Source organism: Platalea leucorodia, assembly GCF_965183815.1.
Source record: "Platalea leucorodia genome assembly, contig: SUPER_19_unloc_1, whole genome shotgun sequence".
In the NCBI taxonomy this organism is placed as follows: Eukaryota; Metazoa; Chordata; class Aves; order Pelecaniformes; family Threskiornithidae; genus Platalea; species Platalea leucorodia.
In genome coordinates, this window is record NW_028121461.1 from 152,026 (window position 1) to 168,271 (window position 16,246).

A 16,246-nucleotide genomic window follows, 5' to 3' on the forward strand; every position below is an offset into this window, starting at 1 on the left:
TGCAGCCAAAGGGACTGCTGGAGGTCGGTGACTCCTGTGGCACAGGCACCTCTCGCAACAGAGCATCGCTGAGAGCGGCTGGATAAATCACGGGCTCTCCTGCTGCCACGCAGGGTGACCCAAAGAAGCAGCAGCTTGTGCCGAGTCTTCCTAGGGAAGCCTCTCCTGGGAAGCCCCGGCGGCTCTGGTAGCGGATGCTCGAACCGAGCGTTTTTCCCTTTCAGGCGCCGGCACTTGTGTCTGCAGAAGACCTGAAGACCCTGCGGTAAGAGACGTTTCCTGAGCTGGCATTGGTTCTGTGCAGAAGCGTCAGCCGACCTCGTGCTACCTGCACTCGTTTTGCTAACAGCCAGGGCTCCCGTACCTCCTACCTGCCTTTGCCTTCTGCTCAAACTGGTGTGGAAGGGAAGCGCTCGCAAAGCAGGGGAAGCACACGTGTCTCTCCTCTTGCTGAGACGCTCCCCAGAGGGGACTGGCCGCTCTCTGACAAGATCTGCTTTCCTGTCATGCAGGAACTTTTGCGTTTTGTTGGCGGAGCAAAGACAAATGATGCAGCTTCTGCTGGAGGAGGTGGCTCAACTGAGGGCGGAGATCAGCAGGGCAAAGGTGATGCTGCGTTTTGGGGAAGGAGGCTTGGCTGGGCAGAACCCCCGAGAAAGCACTCCTTGGGCTTGTTGGTGGGGTCAGACTGCTGACGGCAGCAAGCCAGCCTTTGCCCCAGGGGCTTGCTGGGTGAGCTTCTGCGCTGCACAGGCCCTTCTCCAGGCCCAGTTTAAGCAGGCTGCTTGAGGCAGCAGAGGACTCCCGAGAGCCTTCCCTTGGCACGCCGGCACTCTGGCTCCTCTGGCTGGGCTCCTGAGGCAGGGATGAGACCCAGGCACGCTGACGGGGCCAGCCGTCGCTTGCAGGGCCCGAGCCCATCTCCCCGCTGACCTGCAGAGCGTGGAGGGTGGGGATGAGGGTGTGGCGACCCTCGTCAACCCACCTCGTGGCCATGGCCGTGGCCGTGGACACAGATTCTCTTCCTCAGTCCTCGTGGCTCACATCAGCAGCAGAGAGTCTTGCAGCTCTGTGGACGAGGCTTGCCTTGCCTTTCTGACACTGGCCCTTTGCCTCTGCTGGCGCTAGCAGCCACGCTGAACTGCCTGCTGATGTGGTCCTTTTCTGTGTTCGTTTATGGCGTTCCCAGGAAGTGAACCAGGCAGCGTCCCAGATGGCTTCGGAAGTCTACGTCGAGATGTCTGACTGGGCCCTGAAAAGCTCTGGTATGGACACAAGCAGCCCAATCTCCTTGCCCTGCGCTTGTCTGCAGCACTCCCCAAAGAAGCCTGTGCTCCGGGCGCTGCTCTCCAAAGCGGGGGAGCTTCAATGCTTCATGGGGTCCAAGAGCAAGGCTGTGGCACAGTGGCTCTCTCAGACTCCCTCCCAGTCCTGCCCTCGGCCTCCGCACGGGGGCCTGCGCACGGGTGCCTCCGCCGCTGCCCCCGCACGTGTTCCTGTGCTGTTGGAAGGGCTCTCTTCCTCTCCACTGCATTGGAAGAGGGAACGGCTGGGCCACCCTTTGCTGCCCATGCCGCAAGCCCTCAGTTTTGGTGTGCTGTCATTCACGTGGGCGCCCGCTGTCTCCCAGAACCCTCAGACCTTCTCCTCCTGGCGCTGTGAGAGAAGCAGTCACCACCAGGCCGGTGGCTGCTGTCATTCCCCTGCACAGCTGGGCACCCCCAGCGGCGTGGGGAGGAGGAGAGGACTGACAGACGTGGAGCTGGCCGGCAGCATCAGAAATACTGTCTGAGCACCGAGTCCCCCTAGAATGTGGCCTCTTCCCGTCACCTGCTCTCCCTCCCTTCCAGGTGCCACCATCGACATGCAGAGAACTTCCGAGACCTACATCTGCAAAGAGAATTGGGGCTGCGGGCTTTTATGGCTCTTTCGCACTGCCAACCCCCCCCGACACTATTTTGCAGGTATCGTAGCCTCAGGGAAGGTTTCCTGCCTCCCGCTGAAGTTGGGGACCGACCTCAGGGGCTCTGCCCTCGCTCCAGTGGCACTGCTCAAGCCCACAGTGTTGATCAGGTTCCTGAAAGCAAAGCTCGCACACAGGGCTGGGCTTGCTAGCAATCAGCGCTTCCCCTCAGGAGGGGAATGGAGCTGAACGGAGCCAAACTGCTGCATCTCGCCCACAGTGCTCTGCCCCAGCTGGGTGAAAGACTTTCTCCCTGGTGACCCCGTTTCCACGCCCATCCCTAACAGCGCCTTTTTGGGGCTGGCAGGCGGGAGGTGGGGGTGCCCTGCAGAGCCACTGGGCAGAGAGGTGTTTCTGCTAGGCTCTGACTGGGACGGTTTCATAACCGCTGGTCTCCTCTGCCCCATAATCCTGAGAGCCCCCTTTCAGTCAGGCAGGGACGAAGGCCTCCTGCTTCTGTCCATTTCCTCCCACGCGCCTCATTTTCAAGCCAAAATAGACCCCACGGAAACAACGGCGCCTACGCTTCAAGCTACGCGGGCCACTGTGTTGGCCCCAACACTCTCTCACTCTTCCTTGCTCTCGCGTTCTGCTTGCAGCCGGATGTTTCCCCAGGAAACTGCTGGCCTTTACAAGGGGATCAGGGCCAGGTGGTCATCAGGTTGCCAGCACGAGTCCATCTGACTGCCGTCACTGTGCAGCACATCTCCAAAGAAGTCTCTCCATCTGGGACCGTCATCAGCGCCCCCAGAGACGTCGCTGTCTTTGTGAGTCTCTGCTGGGCGCTTCTGGCGGGGATCTGGCCCTGGGGGAAAGCCATGGCAGGGTCTTGCTTGCTTTTGTGCGTCCTCTGAGGTTTGCGTCCTGCTCTCTCCTGAGCACTGCAGTGCCCTAGCGGGACACTTCAAGGGCTCTAGGGGTTTCATCCCTCTTGAGACTTGCTTGGGACAAGCACCTCAGGGTTCCTGAGCAGAAGTCAAGGCCGAGCCTGAGCTCCACCACAGCGAGTGCTAGCCTACTGCTAGAGCCCCAGGAGAGGGTGGGGAGATAGCAGGGCTGATCCAGCACGTAGGTTCCCTCTTTGTGGGGACGAGTCTGAGCTGCTCTCCTTGTGCTTTGCCCCTGAGGGAGTGGATGCGGACGGAGAAGAGGAAACTCTCCTTGGGACGTTCACGTACAACGTGGCAAAGGAGACCATTCAGACCTTCCCTCTGAAGGTACGGGCCACGCGCAGGGGCAAGGTGCTGGGGAGCAAACCAGGTTTGCCTGCAAGTCCATGGCAGGAAGAGCGTGAATGCTTTCTCCCTGGGCCGAGGGACAGTGTCCTCTCCTCCCAGCACAGCGTGCCCCTTCTCTCCCCGTGCTCTCACGCCTGCCAGGAGGAAAGCGGGCAGAGCAGACAGCGGGAGCTTGGTGGGGTTGCACAGCAGCCGCCCCCCGCACAGGAGCACCTCCCCGGCCTCTCTGCCAGCACAGAGCAAGCAGCAGAGGGAAGGGGCAGAGGGGAGGGAGACTGAGCCCCAGCAGGGCCGGCATGCAGAGGATGCCAGCTGCCTTCCCCCTTCCCGTGTCCCCAGCAGCCCCGGTACCAGCAGCGAGCCTCAGATTGCCACAGCCGCTCCCACCCACTTTCAGGAGCTCGTTCCTGAGCAGGAGCAGGGCTGGCAGGGAGAGACACCTTCATTGCATTGTCGCTCCTAACACCCCCGCTTCCTTTTCCCGCTTTTCTTCCCAGAACGCGCCGCTTCCCAGAGCCTTTGCACGTGTCAAACTTCTGGTGAAGAGCAACTGGGGAAACCCAGCGTACACCTGCATTTATCGAGTGCAGGTTCACGGGAAGATGGCAAAACCAGAAAGCCTCGACTAAAGCCAGAGGAAAAAGAGAAGGGCATACAGAAAAGAGCAGCAGAAGGGGAAGGAACAAGAAAATAAAAAAGATGTGGCAATTCAGATTGGTGCAGAAGCTCTGTCTCCAAAGTGGGGTGCGCAAGAAGGCCCTTTGGGGGGAGGGCGGGAGCGTGCGGGAACCGTTAGGACCTCTCCTTAATTTTTTCTGCAACCTGAGGAAGGCAGTAAGCACTCCTGAGGTTTACTCCAGAGAGGAGAGGCCCAGCCTGGCACCGCTCCTTCTCCCGCCACCCCGGGAGGCTCCGCAAGTGGCACCAGCCCAGGGCAGGCAGAGGGGGCCGGCTGCAGTTTACAAGTGCCGCAGGAGCAGATGGAACCGTTTGGCCTAGCACCTTCCCAGCATCCCGGCTGTCGGTTTGTCGGTGACCCCCCAGTTTCTGTGAAAGGGGGGTGGGGAGCCTGTCTGAGCGGCCTGTGGGAAAGCCCCCCGTTCCTCGGCCCATCAACGTCCCCGCTCTAGAGCTGGCTGCTCTCTGTCGGGGGTCCTTTTGTGTCACATTGAGTAGTGTCGACGGGGAATTTTCCAGCGCTTGGCCCCTGGTTATTCTGCCCTTGGCATTGGGACGACCCTGACCCGTCTTTCCTCTTGACGGACCACCCTCTCTGGGGTTCCCAGAAAGGCTGTGCGGTTCTGCAGCCCTTGGGCTGTTCCCGTCATGGGCTCCACCATGTAACACTCGAGGCCCCTCGGTCCCCCAGTGCTGCATTGTGCAACACTTGGCTGTTCCCTCCCGCTGTTGCTATCATGGGCATCGTGTCCTGGGCTACAACGCCGCCTGCGCTAAGGACATCCCGGGCAGCCAGTCGGAAAGCTCGTCCAAAGGGTTCCAGGGATGGGGAGGGTTAGAACCCCGTCTTCCTGGCAGCTGTCTAACAGCAGGGAGTATTGGGAGGGGGTCAGGGTGGCAGGAGCATTCCCTGCGGGGTGCTGGAGGCTCCCAAGGGGTTCCTGAGAGATGGGGCTGGGGAGTGGGCATCCCAGGATGCTCGGGGGGGTTCTCATGCTGCTGGAAATGGTTTGTAAAGCTAAGCAGAAACGGCAATTGTCCCATTAGCTTTGTATGACGGTAGGCACCTTAGGTGGGACCATCCCCCGTGCATCCAGCGCCGTAATAAAGAGAATGCCTGCTTCTCGATGCTACGTTGGTGTGAAGAGGCTGATTCCCCATTTCGGTGACAGTTTGGGCGACCCAGATGGGACTCCGCTTCTGAATCTCGACGGATCCGCGGGATCGCAGGACCCCCAGCCGGCACCGAGGGATTCTCGGGAAGAACCTCCGAAGCCCGGACCGAAGAGCTGTGAGCAGGACCCCTGGGAAGGTAAAGGCATCCCTTTTCTGATTAAAAGGGCGGTTGCCTGCCCGTCAGGCGCGGCGAAGGCCTCGCAGGGTTGGGCTGTAAAGGTACCTAAGGGAAGGATTGGATCCTATGGGGCCCAAGTCCCTAGGACACCTGTGTCTGGAAACCTTTGGCCGAAGGGGTGGGTTGGAGTCCCACTGAAGGTAATCTAGGGGTTCGAGTCCCCTTCTGGGGAATGCCTCTGACTATTTTGTGCCAAGTTATTGTTTCTCTGTTTGGTGTTGCTGTATCTTTTATGGCGGGCACTAAGCCCGCTGCGGGAGGGGGGATTCGGAAAAGATCTCCCCTAGGACGTATCGTGAAACATTGGAGGAAATTGGGAGGGGAGCCTCTCACTCGGAAACAGCTTCTAGAATATGGTAACAATTGGTGGCCAATGTATAGTCTCGAAGATCAGGCAAAATGGCCAAAGAATGGAACTCTGAGATATACTACTATAGTACAACTGATGGTACTTTGCAGGCGGGAGGGTAAATGGGATGAAGTAGCAGACGTGGATTTATTTTTCACACTAAGGAACCACCCGGAATGGCAGAAGGAACGCAGAATAATCCCACAGGATCCTCTGATCTTGGCTCTAGAAAAGGAGGGGAGGGGTAGGAATTTAAAACGATGGGGTTCTGCTTGTAGAAAATCCGCTCCTTTCGTACAAGCCCATCTTGCCTCTTACTGGGTTTTTCTTCTTGGCATACAAAAGAGTTCCGAAAGGAGAAATGCTGGCAGAAGCAGCTGCCCCACGGGTTGAGAGCAAAGCCCCCGTTCCAGGCTGCTTTCTGGTTTCCCGGGGGTGCCCAGGAGAGCTGGAACCCTGCCCGGCAGCACAGGCCAGGCAGCCGCCCGGCACAGGAGCGTGGCAGGGTTTGGCGGGCCCAGAGGCATGTGCTCCCACCGCCCAGGAGAGCGGCAGCCGTGCTGCCCCAGGGGAGCCCACCGGCTCTCCCCGCCCTGCTGCGCCCTGGGGAGCCCCAGTGTGATGTCAGAGCCACCAGTGTGAGGTCAGAGCTGGCCGCCCGCACAGCCCTGTGGCGCGCGGGCAAGGAGCCCCCAGCTGCCGTGTGGCTCTTGCCCTGGGCAGGCGCGCTCCTGCTGTGGGGCAGCGTGGGGCTGCTGCCGGAGCTGTTTTTGCCTGGGCAGGCCACGCTGCTGGGGCTGAGGGGGAAGAGCGGAGCGGGGAGCCTGCCTTTGCCCAGAGATGGCGAGGAGAAAGGCCGCCAAGAGAAGACGCCAAGGGCCCTCCCAAGGCTCCTTGGGGAACGAGGCCGGCCAACAGCTGGCAGGGGAGGCAGCGGGGCCGAGCTGCTGCCAGACGAGTAGGTACGAAGCCTGGCATGTGCCCGGGGCATCAGGTTGGGCTGGTAGCACGGACGTGGCCTAGCACGGTCAGTGGGGTGCGGAGCAGCCTGGGGAAGCCGACAGAAGTTTTCTGAAGAAGAGCCCCGTGGTTTGCGAAGCCCCCCTTCTGTGGGGACGGGTCTCGGCGGAAAGCCTGGCTCACTCTCGCAGCCAAAAGGCAGTGTGCAGCAGGGGCTTTTGGGGAGGCGGTAGCCTCGTGCTGCAGGGTCGGAGCCCAGCCCTGCTGCACGGGGAGGCCAAGCCCCTGGGGCCTGAGACTGGCCCCCTCGGGACGCTGAGGCGCGATCCTGCCTGGCTGATGGGAGCAGCTGTGCGGGGCAGAGAGGGGTCGGGAGACCTGGGAGTGCCCAGGGAAGAGGTGGGGGGGGCGGTGGGGGGGGACAGCAGCCCGTGCCCCCTCCCCGAACGGCCACTGGGAGGTGTCTGCCGCGGGGCAGGGTGGGGCCAGGGGCCAGGGAGCAGGGAGGGACGGGCTGAGAATCGGGCTGTGCTGCCGGGTGGGCTTCCCGAGGCGGGGGGTCTGCTGCTGCCAGCTTGCTCCCACTGCAGGCCTGTAAAGCAAAGGATGGGGAAAGGAGAGGGGGGGCCCGCTGGGAGCAGCCCAGCTGTGCTGGCCTCTCTCGCTGCTGCTGGGACGGCCCGTCCTCTGGCAAGGGCCGCCACTCAGGCTACTCCTGCCCGCCTTCTTCACTGTGCTCGCCGATTGACCCTTGCTTCTGCGCAAACGCAGTCCTAGGATCACGTAGACGTTGTCCTTCAAGACTACTGTTGCCATTCTTCTGTTTCTTCCTGTCTTCATGGTTCCGTGCATCTGTTCTCCCAAGGCCGAGTTGTCTGTAACGAGATTATCCCGGAGCCCCCTCTTATCTTATAACTGTTCTTCTAGCTACTCCCTAAATCACATCAAACTGTAAGGCATTCACAACACCCTTAAATCACACCAGGGTGTCTTCTGAGCTAATGAAGAGACTAAGGTATTTACCACATCTTTCTTGCTCTTGTGGTTTTTAACCCTTTCGACAGGAGTCCCTCTTTTTCAGGCAAAAGGTGGCCCTGCAGAAGAAGAGGATCTTCCAAGTCGTCTTCTTGTTGCTCCCCGTGGCTCTTGGTGAGTTTGCATGAGCAGACACCTGAGAGCGACAGCCAGGCTGTGCTGCATGCCAGCTTTCCGCTGGCCAGCTTTCCTTTTGGGCCAGTATGGGCGGAAGCTCCCATGGCCCAAGCGCTTCCCGAGTACGTCCCGGACTGGGCCTGCCTTTTGGCCTGCCAGTAAGACTGGGAGTCTCCCAGCCATGCTGCTGCTCTGGCCACTGGACCACATGGCTTGCTTCGTCTGCAAGTCCGCGAGAGAAGGGCGTAGCTACTTCCAAGCCTGAACTGGGCATTCCCAGAGGGGAGGGGCCGTGCAGGGGGACCCATGGGGAGGTACGTACCTCTCCTAGCCCATGCAGCCTGGTCTCGGGGCTCCCTGAAGCAGCGAGGGGAAGCGGGGAATAGCTCTGGGGCACTGAGCACACCTGAGGCTCACGGCTGCGCAGTCCCCTCAAGCCTGGGCCGATGGCTTCCGGGCAGAGGCGCGTCCTCTCTCCACACCCCGCGTTCCCCACCTCCTCAGCTCACCTGCTGCCCCACCCCTAAGGCAACAGGCCGGAGACAACGCGACTGCAGGCATCGCTAGCGACCCCAGTAAAATAACTCTCTCTTGATGATGTGAATTGCAGCTGCTGTTTACTGCGGGACCTCACTGTCAGCGTGGACAATGCAGCCAAAGGGACTGCTGGAGGTCGGTGACTCCTGTGGCACAGGCACCTCTCGCAACAGAGCATCGCTGAGAGCGGCTGGATAAATCACGGGCTCTCCTGCTGCCACGCAGGGTGACCCAAAGAAGCAGCAGCTTGTGCCGAGTCTTCCTAGGGAAGCCTCTCCTGGGAAGCCCCGGCGGCTCTGGTAGCGGATGCTCGAACCGAGCGTTTTTCCCTTTCAGGCGCCGGCACTTGTGTCTGCAGAAGACCTGAAGACCCTGCGGTAAGAGACGTTTCCTGAGCTGGCATTGGTTCTGTGCAGAAGCGTCAGCCGACCTCGTGCTACCTGCACTCGTTTTGCTAACAGCCAGGGCTCCCGTACCTCCTACCTGCCTTTGCCTTCTGCTCAAACTGGTGTGGAAGGGAAGCGCTCGCAAAGCAGGGGAAGCACACGTGTCTCTCCTTCTTGCTGAGCTGAGACGCTCCCCAGAGGGGACTGGCCGCTCTCTGACAAGATCTGCTTTCCTGTCATGCAGGAACTTTTGCGTTTTGTTGGCGGAGCAAAGACAAATGATGCAGCTTCTGCTGGAGGAGGTGGCTCAACTGAGGGCGGAGATCAGCAGGGCAAAGGTGATGCTGCGTTTTGGGGAAGGAGGCTTGGCTGGGCAGAACCCCCGAGAAAGCACTCCTTGGGCTTGTTGGTGGGGTCAGACTGCTGACTGCAGCAAGCCAGCCTTTGCCCCAGGGGCTTGCTGGGTGAGCTTCTGCGCTGCACAGGCCCTTCTCCAGGCCCAGTTTAAGCAGGCTGCTTGAGGCAGCAGAGGACTCCCGAGAGCCTTCCCTTGGCACGCCGGCACTCTGGCTCCTCTGGCTGGGCTCCTGAGGCAGGGATGAGACCCAGGCATGCTGACGGGGCCAGCCGTCACTTGCAGGGCCCGAGCCCATCTCCCCGCTGACCTGCAGAGCGTGGAGGGTGGGGATGAGGGTGTGGCGACCCTCGTCAACCCACCTCGTGGCCATGGCCGTGGCCGTGGACACAGATTCTCTTCCTCAGTCCTCGTGGCTCACATCAGCAGCAGAGAGTCTTGCAGCTCCGTGGACGAGGCTTGCCTTGCCTTTCTGACACTGGCCCTTTGCCTCTGCCGGCGCTAGCAGCCACGCTGAAGTGCCTGCTGATGTGGTCCTTTTCTGTGTTCGTTTATGGCGTTCCCAGGAAGTGAACCAGGCAGAGTCCCAGATGGCTTCGGAAGTCTACGTCGAGATGTCTGACTGGGCCCTGAAAAGCTCTGGTATGGACACAAGCAGCCCAATCTCCTTGCCCTGCGCTTGTCTGCAGCACTCCCCAAAGAAGCCTGTGCTCCGGGCGCTGCTCTCCAAAGCGGGGGAGCTTCAATGCTTCATGGGGTCCAAGAGCAAGGCTGTGGCACAGTGGCTCTCTCAGACTCCCTCCCAGTCCTGCCCTCGGCCTCCGCACGGGGGCCTGCGCACGGGTGCCTCCGCCGCTGCCCCCGCACGTGTTCCTGTGCTGTTGGAAGGGCTCTCTTCCTCTCCACTGCATTGGAAGAGGGAACGGCTGGGCCACCCTTTGCTGCCCATGCCGCAAGCCCTCAGTTTTGGTGTGCTGTCATTCACGTGGGCGCCCGCTGTCTCCCAGAACCCTCAGACCTTCTCCTCCTGGCGCTGTGAGAGAAGCAGTCACCACCAGGCCGGTGGCTGCTGTCATTCCCCTGCACAGCTGGGCACCCCCAGCGGCGTGGGGAGGAGGAGAGGACTGACAGACGTGGAGCTGGCCGGCAGCATCAGAAATACTGTCTGAGCACCGAGTCCCCCTAGAATGTGGCCTCTTCCCGTCACCTGCTCTCCCTCCCTTCCAGGTGCCACCATCGACATGCAGAGAACTTCCGAGACCTACATCTGCAAAGAGAATTGGGGCTGCAGGCTTTTATGGCTCTTTCGCACTGCCAACCCCCCCGACACTATTTTGCAGGTATCGTAGCAGAACTCCTCAGGGAAGGTTTCCTGCCTCCCGCTGAAGTTGGGGACCGACCTGAGGGGCTCTGCCCTCGCTCCAGTGGCACTGCTCAAGCCCACAGTGTTGATCAGGTTCCTGAAAGCAAAGCTCGCACACAGGGCTGGGCTTGCTAGCAATCAGCGCTTCCCCTCAGGAGGGGAATGGAGCTGAACGGAGCCAAACCGCTGCATCTCGCCCACAGTGCTCTGCCCCAGCTGGGTGAAAGACTTTCTCCCTGGTGACCCCGTTTCCACGCCCATCCCTAACAGCGCCTTTTTGGGGCTGGCAGGTGGGAGGTGGGGGTGCCCTGCAGAGCCACTGGGCAGAGAGGTGTTTCTGCTAGGCTCTGACTGGGACGGTTTCATAACCGCTGGTCTCCTCTGCCCCATAATCCTGAGAGCCCCCTTTCAGTCAGGCAGGGACGAAGGCCTCCTGCTTCTGTCCATTTCCTCCCACGCGCCTCATTTTCAAGCCAAAATAGACCCCACGGACACAACGGCGCCTACGCTTCAAGCTACGCGGGCCACTGTGTTGGCCCCAACACTCTCTCACTCTTCCTTGCTCTCGCGTTCTGCTTGCAGCCGGATGTTTCCCCAGGAAACTGCTGGCCTTTACAAGGGGATCAGGGCCAGGTGGTCATCAGGTTGCCAGCACGAGTCCATCTGACTGCCGTCACTGTGCAGCACATCTCCAAAGAAGTCTCTCCATCTGGGACCGTCATCAGCGCCCCCAGAGACGTCGCTGTCTTTGTGAGTCTCTGCTGGGCGCTTCTGGCGGGGATCTGGCCCTGGGGGAAAGCCATGGCAGGGTCTTGCTTGCTTTTGTGCGTCCTCTGAGGTTTGCGTCCTGCTCTCTCCTGAGCACTGCAGTGCCCTAGCGGGACACTTCAAGGGCTGTAGGGGTTTCATCCCTCTTGAGACTTGTTTGGGACAAGCACCTCAGGGTTCCTGAGCAGAAGTCAAGGCCGAGCCTGAGCTCCACCACAGCGAGTGCTAGCCTACTGCTAGAGCCCCAGGAGAGGGTGGGGAGATAGCAGGGCTGATCCAGCACGTAGGTTCCCTCTTTGTGGGGACGAGTCTGAGCTGCTCTCCTTGTGCTTTGCCCCTGAGGGAGTGGATGCGGACGGAGAAGAGGAAACTCTCCTTGGGACGTTCACGTACAACGTGGCAAAGGAGACCATTCAGACCTTCCCTCTGAAGGTACGGGCCACGCGCAGGGGCAAGGTGCCGGGGAGCAAACCAGGTTTGCCTGCAAGTCCATGGCAGGAAGAGCGTGAATGCTTTCTCCCTGGGCCGAGGGACAGTGTCCTCTCCTCCCAGCACAGCGTGCCCCTTCTCTCCCCGTGCTCTCACGCCTGCCAGGAGGAAAGCGGGCAGAGCAGACAGCGGGAGCTTGGTGGGGTTGCACAGCAGCCGCCCCCCGCACAGGAGCACCTCCCCGGCCTCTCTGCCAGCACAGAGCAAGCAGCAGAGGGAAGGGGCAGAGGGGAGGGAGACTGAGCCCCAGCAGGGCTGGCATGCAGAGGATGCCAGCTGCCTTCCCCCTTCCCGTGTCCCCAGCAGCCCCGGTACCAGCAGCGAGCCTCAGATTGCCACAGCCGCTCCCACCCACTTGCAGGAGCTCGTTCCTGAGCAGGAGCAGGGCTGGCAGGGAGGGACACCTTCATTGCATTGTCGCTCCTAACAGCCCCGCTTCCTTTTCCCGCTTTTCTTCCCAGAACGCGCCGCTTCCCAGAGCCTTTGCACGTGTCAAACTTCTGGTGAAGAGCAACTGGGGAAACCCAGCGTACACCTGCATTTATCGAGTGCAGGTTCACGGGAAGATGGCAAAACCAGAAAGCCTCGAGTAAAGCCAGAGGAAAAAGAGAAGGGCATACAGAAAAGAGCAGCAGAAGGGGAAGGAACAAGAAAATAAAAAAGATGTGGCAATTCAGATTGGTGCAGAAGCTCTGTCTCCAAAGTGGGGTGCGCAAGAAGGCCCTTTGGGGGGAGGGCGGGAGCGTGCGGGAACCGTTAGGACCTCTCCTTAATTTTTTCTGCAACCTGAGGAAGGCAGTAAGCACTCCTAAGGTTTACTCCAGAGAGGAGAGGCCCAGCCTGGCACCGCTCCTTCTCCCGCCACCCCGGGAGGCTCCGCAAGCAGCACCTGCCCAGGGCAGGCAGTGGGGCCCGGCTGCAGTTTACCACAGGCAGACGGCCACCCGGCCCCGAGCGGGCTCTGCAGGAGCTCTCCCCGGAGCCCGCCCACCCTCTTCCTGGCCTCTCAGCCAATGGCGCCCGCCAGGCAGTGACAGGCAGGGCCCGCCCCCAGCCAGTGCAGCGCCCTTCTCTGTCCCCGCCCCCTCCGGCCCGCTGCCGTGGCAACGGGGCCGACTGCAGGCACGGCCTGCGGGCCGAGCGAGGAGCCTTGGGACAGCTCTTCGGGGCTGCCAGGGCCGGGGGCTGGGAGCTCCTCCCTTACTTTCCCGACGGCGGCGCCGCAGGAGCAGATGGAACCGTTTGGCCTAGCACCTTCCCAGCATCCCGGCTGTCGGTTTGTCGGTTACCCCCCAGTTTCTGTGAAAGGGGGGTGGGGAGCCTGTCTGAGCGGCCTGTGGGAAAGCCCCCCGTTCCTCGGCCCATCAACGTCCCCGCTCTAGAGCTGGCTGCTCTCTGTCGGGGGTCCTTTTGTGTCACATTGAGTAGTGTCGACGGGGAATTTTCCAGCGCTTGGCCCCTGGTTATTCTGCCCTTGGCATTGGGACGACCCTGACCCGTCTTTGCTCTTGACGGACCACCCTCTCTGGGGTTCCCAGAAAGGCTGTGCGGTTCTGCAGCCCTTGGGCTGTTCCCGTCATGGGCTCCACCATGTAACACTCGAGGCCCCTCGGTCCCCCAGTGCTGCATTGTGCAACACTTGGCTGTTCCCTCCCGCTGTTGCTATCATGGGCATCGTGTCCTGGGCTACAACGCCGCCTGCGCTAAGGACATCCCGGGCAGCCAGTCGGAAAGCTCGTCCAAAGGGTTCCAGGGATGGGGAGGGTTAGAACCCCGTCTTCCTGGCAGCTGTCTAACAGCAGGGAGTATTGGGAGGGGGTCAGGGTGGCAGGAGCATTCCCTGCGGGGTGCTGGAGGCTCCCAAGGGGTTCCTGAGAGATGGGGCTGGGGAGTGGGCATCCCAGGATGCTCGGGGGGGTTCTCATGCTGCTGGAAATGGTTTGTAAAGCTAAGCAGAAACGGCAATTGTGCCATTAGCTTTGTATGACGGTAGGCACCTTAGGTGGGACCATCCCCCGTGCATCCAGCGCCGTAATAAAGAGAATGCCTGCTTCTCGATGCTACGTTGGTGTGAAGAGGCTGATTCCCCATTTCGGTGACAGTTTGGGCGACCCAGATGGGACTCCGCTTCTGAATCTCGACGGATCCGCGGGATCGCAGGACCCCCAGCCGGCACCGAGGGATTCTCGGGAAGAACCTCCGAAGCCCGGACCAAAGAGCTCTGAGCAGGACCCCTGGGAAGGTAAAGGCATCCCTTTTCTGATTAAAAGGGCGGTTGCCTGCCCGTCAGGCGCGGCGAAGGCCTCGCAGGGTTGGGCTGTAAAGGTACCTAAGGGAAGGATTGGATCCTATGGGGCCCAAGTCCCTAGGACACCTGTGTCTGGAAACCTTTGGCCGAAGGGGTGGGTTGGAGTCCCACTGAAGGTAATCTAGGGGTTCGAGTCCCCTTCTGGGGAATGCCTCTGACTATTTTGTGCCAAGTTATTGTTTCTCTGTTTGGTGTTGCTGTATCTTTTATGGCGGGCACTAAGCCCGCTGCGGGAGGGGGGATTCGGAAAAGATCTCCCCTAGGACGTATCGTGAAACATTGGAGGAAATTGGGAGGGGAGCCTCTCACTCGGAAACAGCTTCTAGAATATGGTAACTATTGGTGGCCAATGTATAGTCTCGAAGATCAGGCAAAATGGCCAAAGAATGGAACTCTGAGATATACTACTATAGTACAACTGATGGTACTTTGCAGGCGGGAGGGTAAATGGGATGAAGTAGCAGACGTGGATTTATTTTTCACACTAAGGAACCACCCGGAATGGCAGAAGGAATGCAGAATAATCCCACAGGATCCTCTGATCTTGGCTCTAGAAAAGGAGGGGAGGGGTAGGAATTTAAAACGATGGGGTTCTGCTTGTAGAAAATCCGCTCCTTTCGTACAAGCCCGTCTTGCCTCTTACTGGGTTTTTCTTCTTGGCACACAAAAGAGTTCCGAAAGGAGAAACGCTGGCAGAAGCAGCTGCCCCACGGGTTGAGAGCAAAGCCCCCGTTCCAGGCGGCTTTCTGGTTTCCCGGGGGTGCCCAGGAGAGCTGGAACCCTGCCCGGCAGCACAGGCCAGGCAGCCGCCCGGCACAGGAGCGTGGCAGGGTTTGGCGGGCCCAGAGGCATGTGCTCCCACCGCCCAGGAGAGCGGCAGCCGTGCTGCCCCAGGGGAGCCCACCGGCTCTCCCCGCCCTGCTGCGCCCTGGGGAGCCCCAGTGTGATGTCAGAGCCACCAGTGTGAGGTCAGAGCTGGCCGCCCGCACAGCCCTGTGGCGCGCGGGCAAGGAGCCCCCAGCTGCCGTGTGGCTCTTGCCCTGGGCAGGCGCGCTCCTGCTGTGGGGCAGCGTGGGGCTGCTGCCGGAGCTGTTTTTGCCTGGGCAGGCCACGCTGCTGGGGCTGAGGGGGAAGAGCGGAGCGGGGAGCCTGCCTTTGCCCAGAGATGGCGAGGAGAAAGGCCCCCGAGAGAAGACGCCAAGGGCCCTCCCAAGGCTCCTTGGGGAACGAGGCCGGCCAACAGCCGGCAGGGGAGGCAGCGGGGCCGAGCCGCTGCCAGACGAGTAGGTACGAAGCCTGGCATGTGCCCGGGGCATCAGGTTGGGCTGGTAGCACGGACGTGGCCTAGCACGGTCAGTGGGGTGCGGAGCAGCCTGGGGAAGCCGACAGAAGTTTTCTGAAGAAGAGCCCCGTGGCTTGCGACGCCCCCCTTCTGTGGGGACGGGTCTCGGCGGAAAGCCTGGCTCACTCTCGCAGCCAAAAGGCAGTGTGCAGCAGGGGCTTTTGGGGAGGCGGTAGCCTCGTGCTGCAGGGTCGGAGCCCAGCCCTGCTGCACGGGGAGGCCAAGCCCCTGGGGCCTGAGACTGGCCCCCTCGGGACGTTGAGGCGCGATCCTGCCTGGCTGATGGGAGCAGCTGTGCGGGGCAGAGAGGGGTCGGGAGACCTGGGAGTGCCCGGGGAAGAGGTGGGGGGGGCGGTGGGAGGGGACAGCAGCCCGTGCCCCCTCCCCGAACGGCCACTGGGAGGTGTCTGCCGCGGGGCAGGGTGGGGCCAGGGGCCAGGGAGCAGGGAGGGACGGGCTGAGAATCGGGCTGTGCTGCCGGGTGGGCTTCCCGAGGCGGGGGGTCTGCTGCTGCCAGCTTGCTCCCACTGCAGGCCTGTAAAGCAAAGGATGGGGGGGGGGGGGGGAGCCCGCTGGGAGCAGCCCAGCTGTGCTGGCCTCTCTCGCTGCTGCTGGGACGGCCCGTCCTCTGGCAAGGGCCGCCACTCAGGCTACTCCTGCCCGCCTTCTTCACTGTGCTCGCCGATTGACCCTTGCTTCTGCGCAAACGCAGTCCTAGGATCACGTAGACGTTGTCCTTCAAGACTACTGTTGCCATTCTTCTGTTTCTTCCTATCTTCATTGTTCCGTGCATCTGTTCTCCCAAGGCCGAGTTGTCTGTAACGAGATTATCCCGGAGCCCCCTCTTATCTTATAACTGTTCTTCTAGCTACTCCCTAAATCACATCAAACTGTAAGGCATTCACAACACCCTTAAATCACACCAGGGTGTCTTCTGAGCTAATGAAGAGACTAAGGTATTTACCACATCTTTCTTGCTCTTGTGGTTTTTAACCCTTTCGACA

At 60.8% G+C, this 16,246-nt stretch overlaps 1 protein-coding gene across 1 annotated transcript; it reads left to right on the plus strand.

The window, feature by feature from the left end:
• Positions 1 to 528: 528 nt before the first annotated feature.
• LOC309599219 (sperm-associated antigen 4 protein-like) lies at positions 529 to 3,830 on the plus strand (the record flags this gene model as incomplete). Its single annotated transcript, XM_082338044.1, is given in 7 exon segments — positions 529 to 606; positions 1,190 to 1,265; positions 1,851 to 1,942; positions 1,944 to 1,964; positions 2,563 to 2,730; positions 3,091 to 3,180; positions 3,699 to 3,830. Coding segments are annotated over 7 exon segments (657 nt in total), but the record flags the coding sequence as incomplete, so codon positions are not given.
• Positions 3,831 to 16,246: the final 12,416 nt, after the last annotated feature.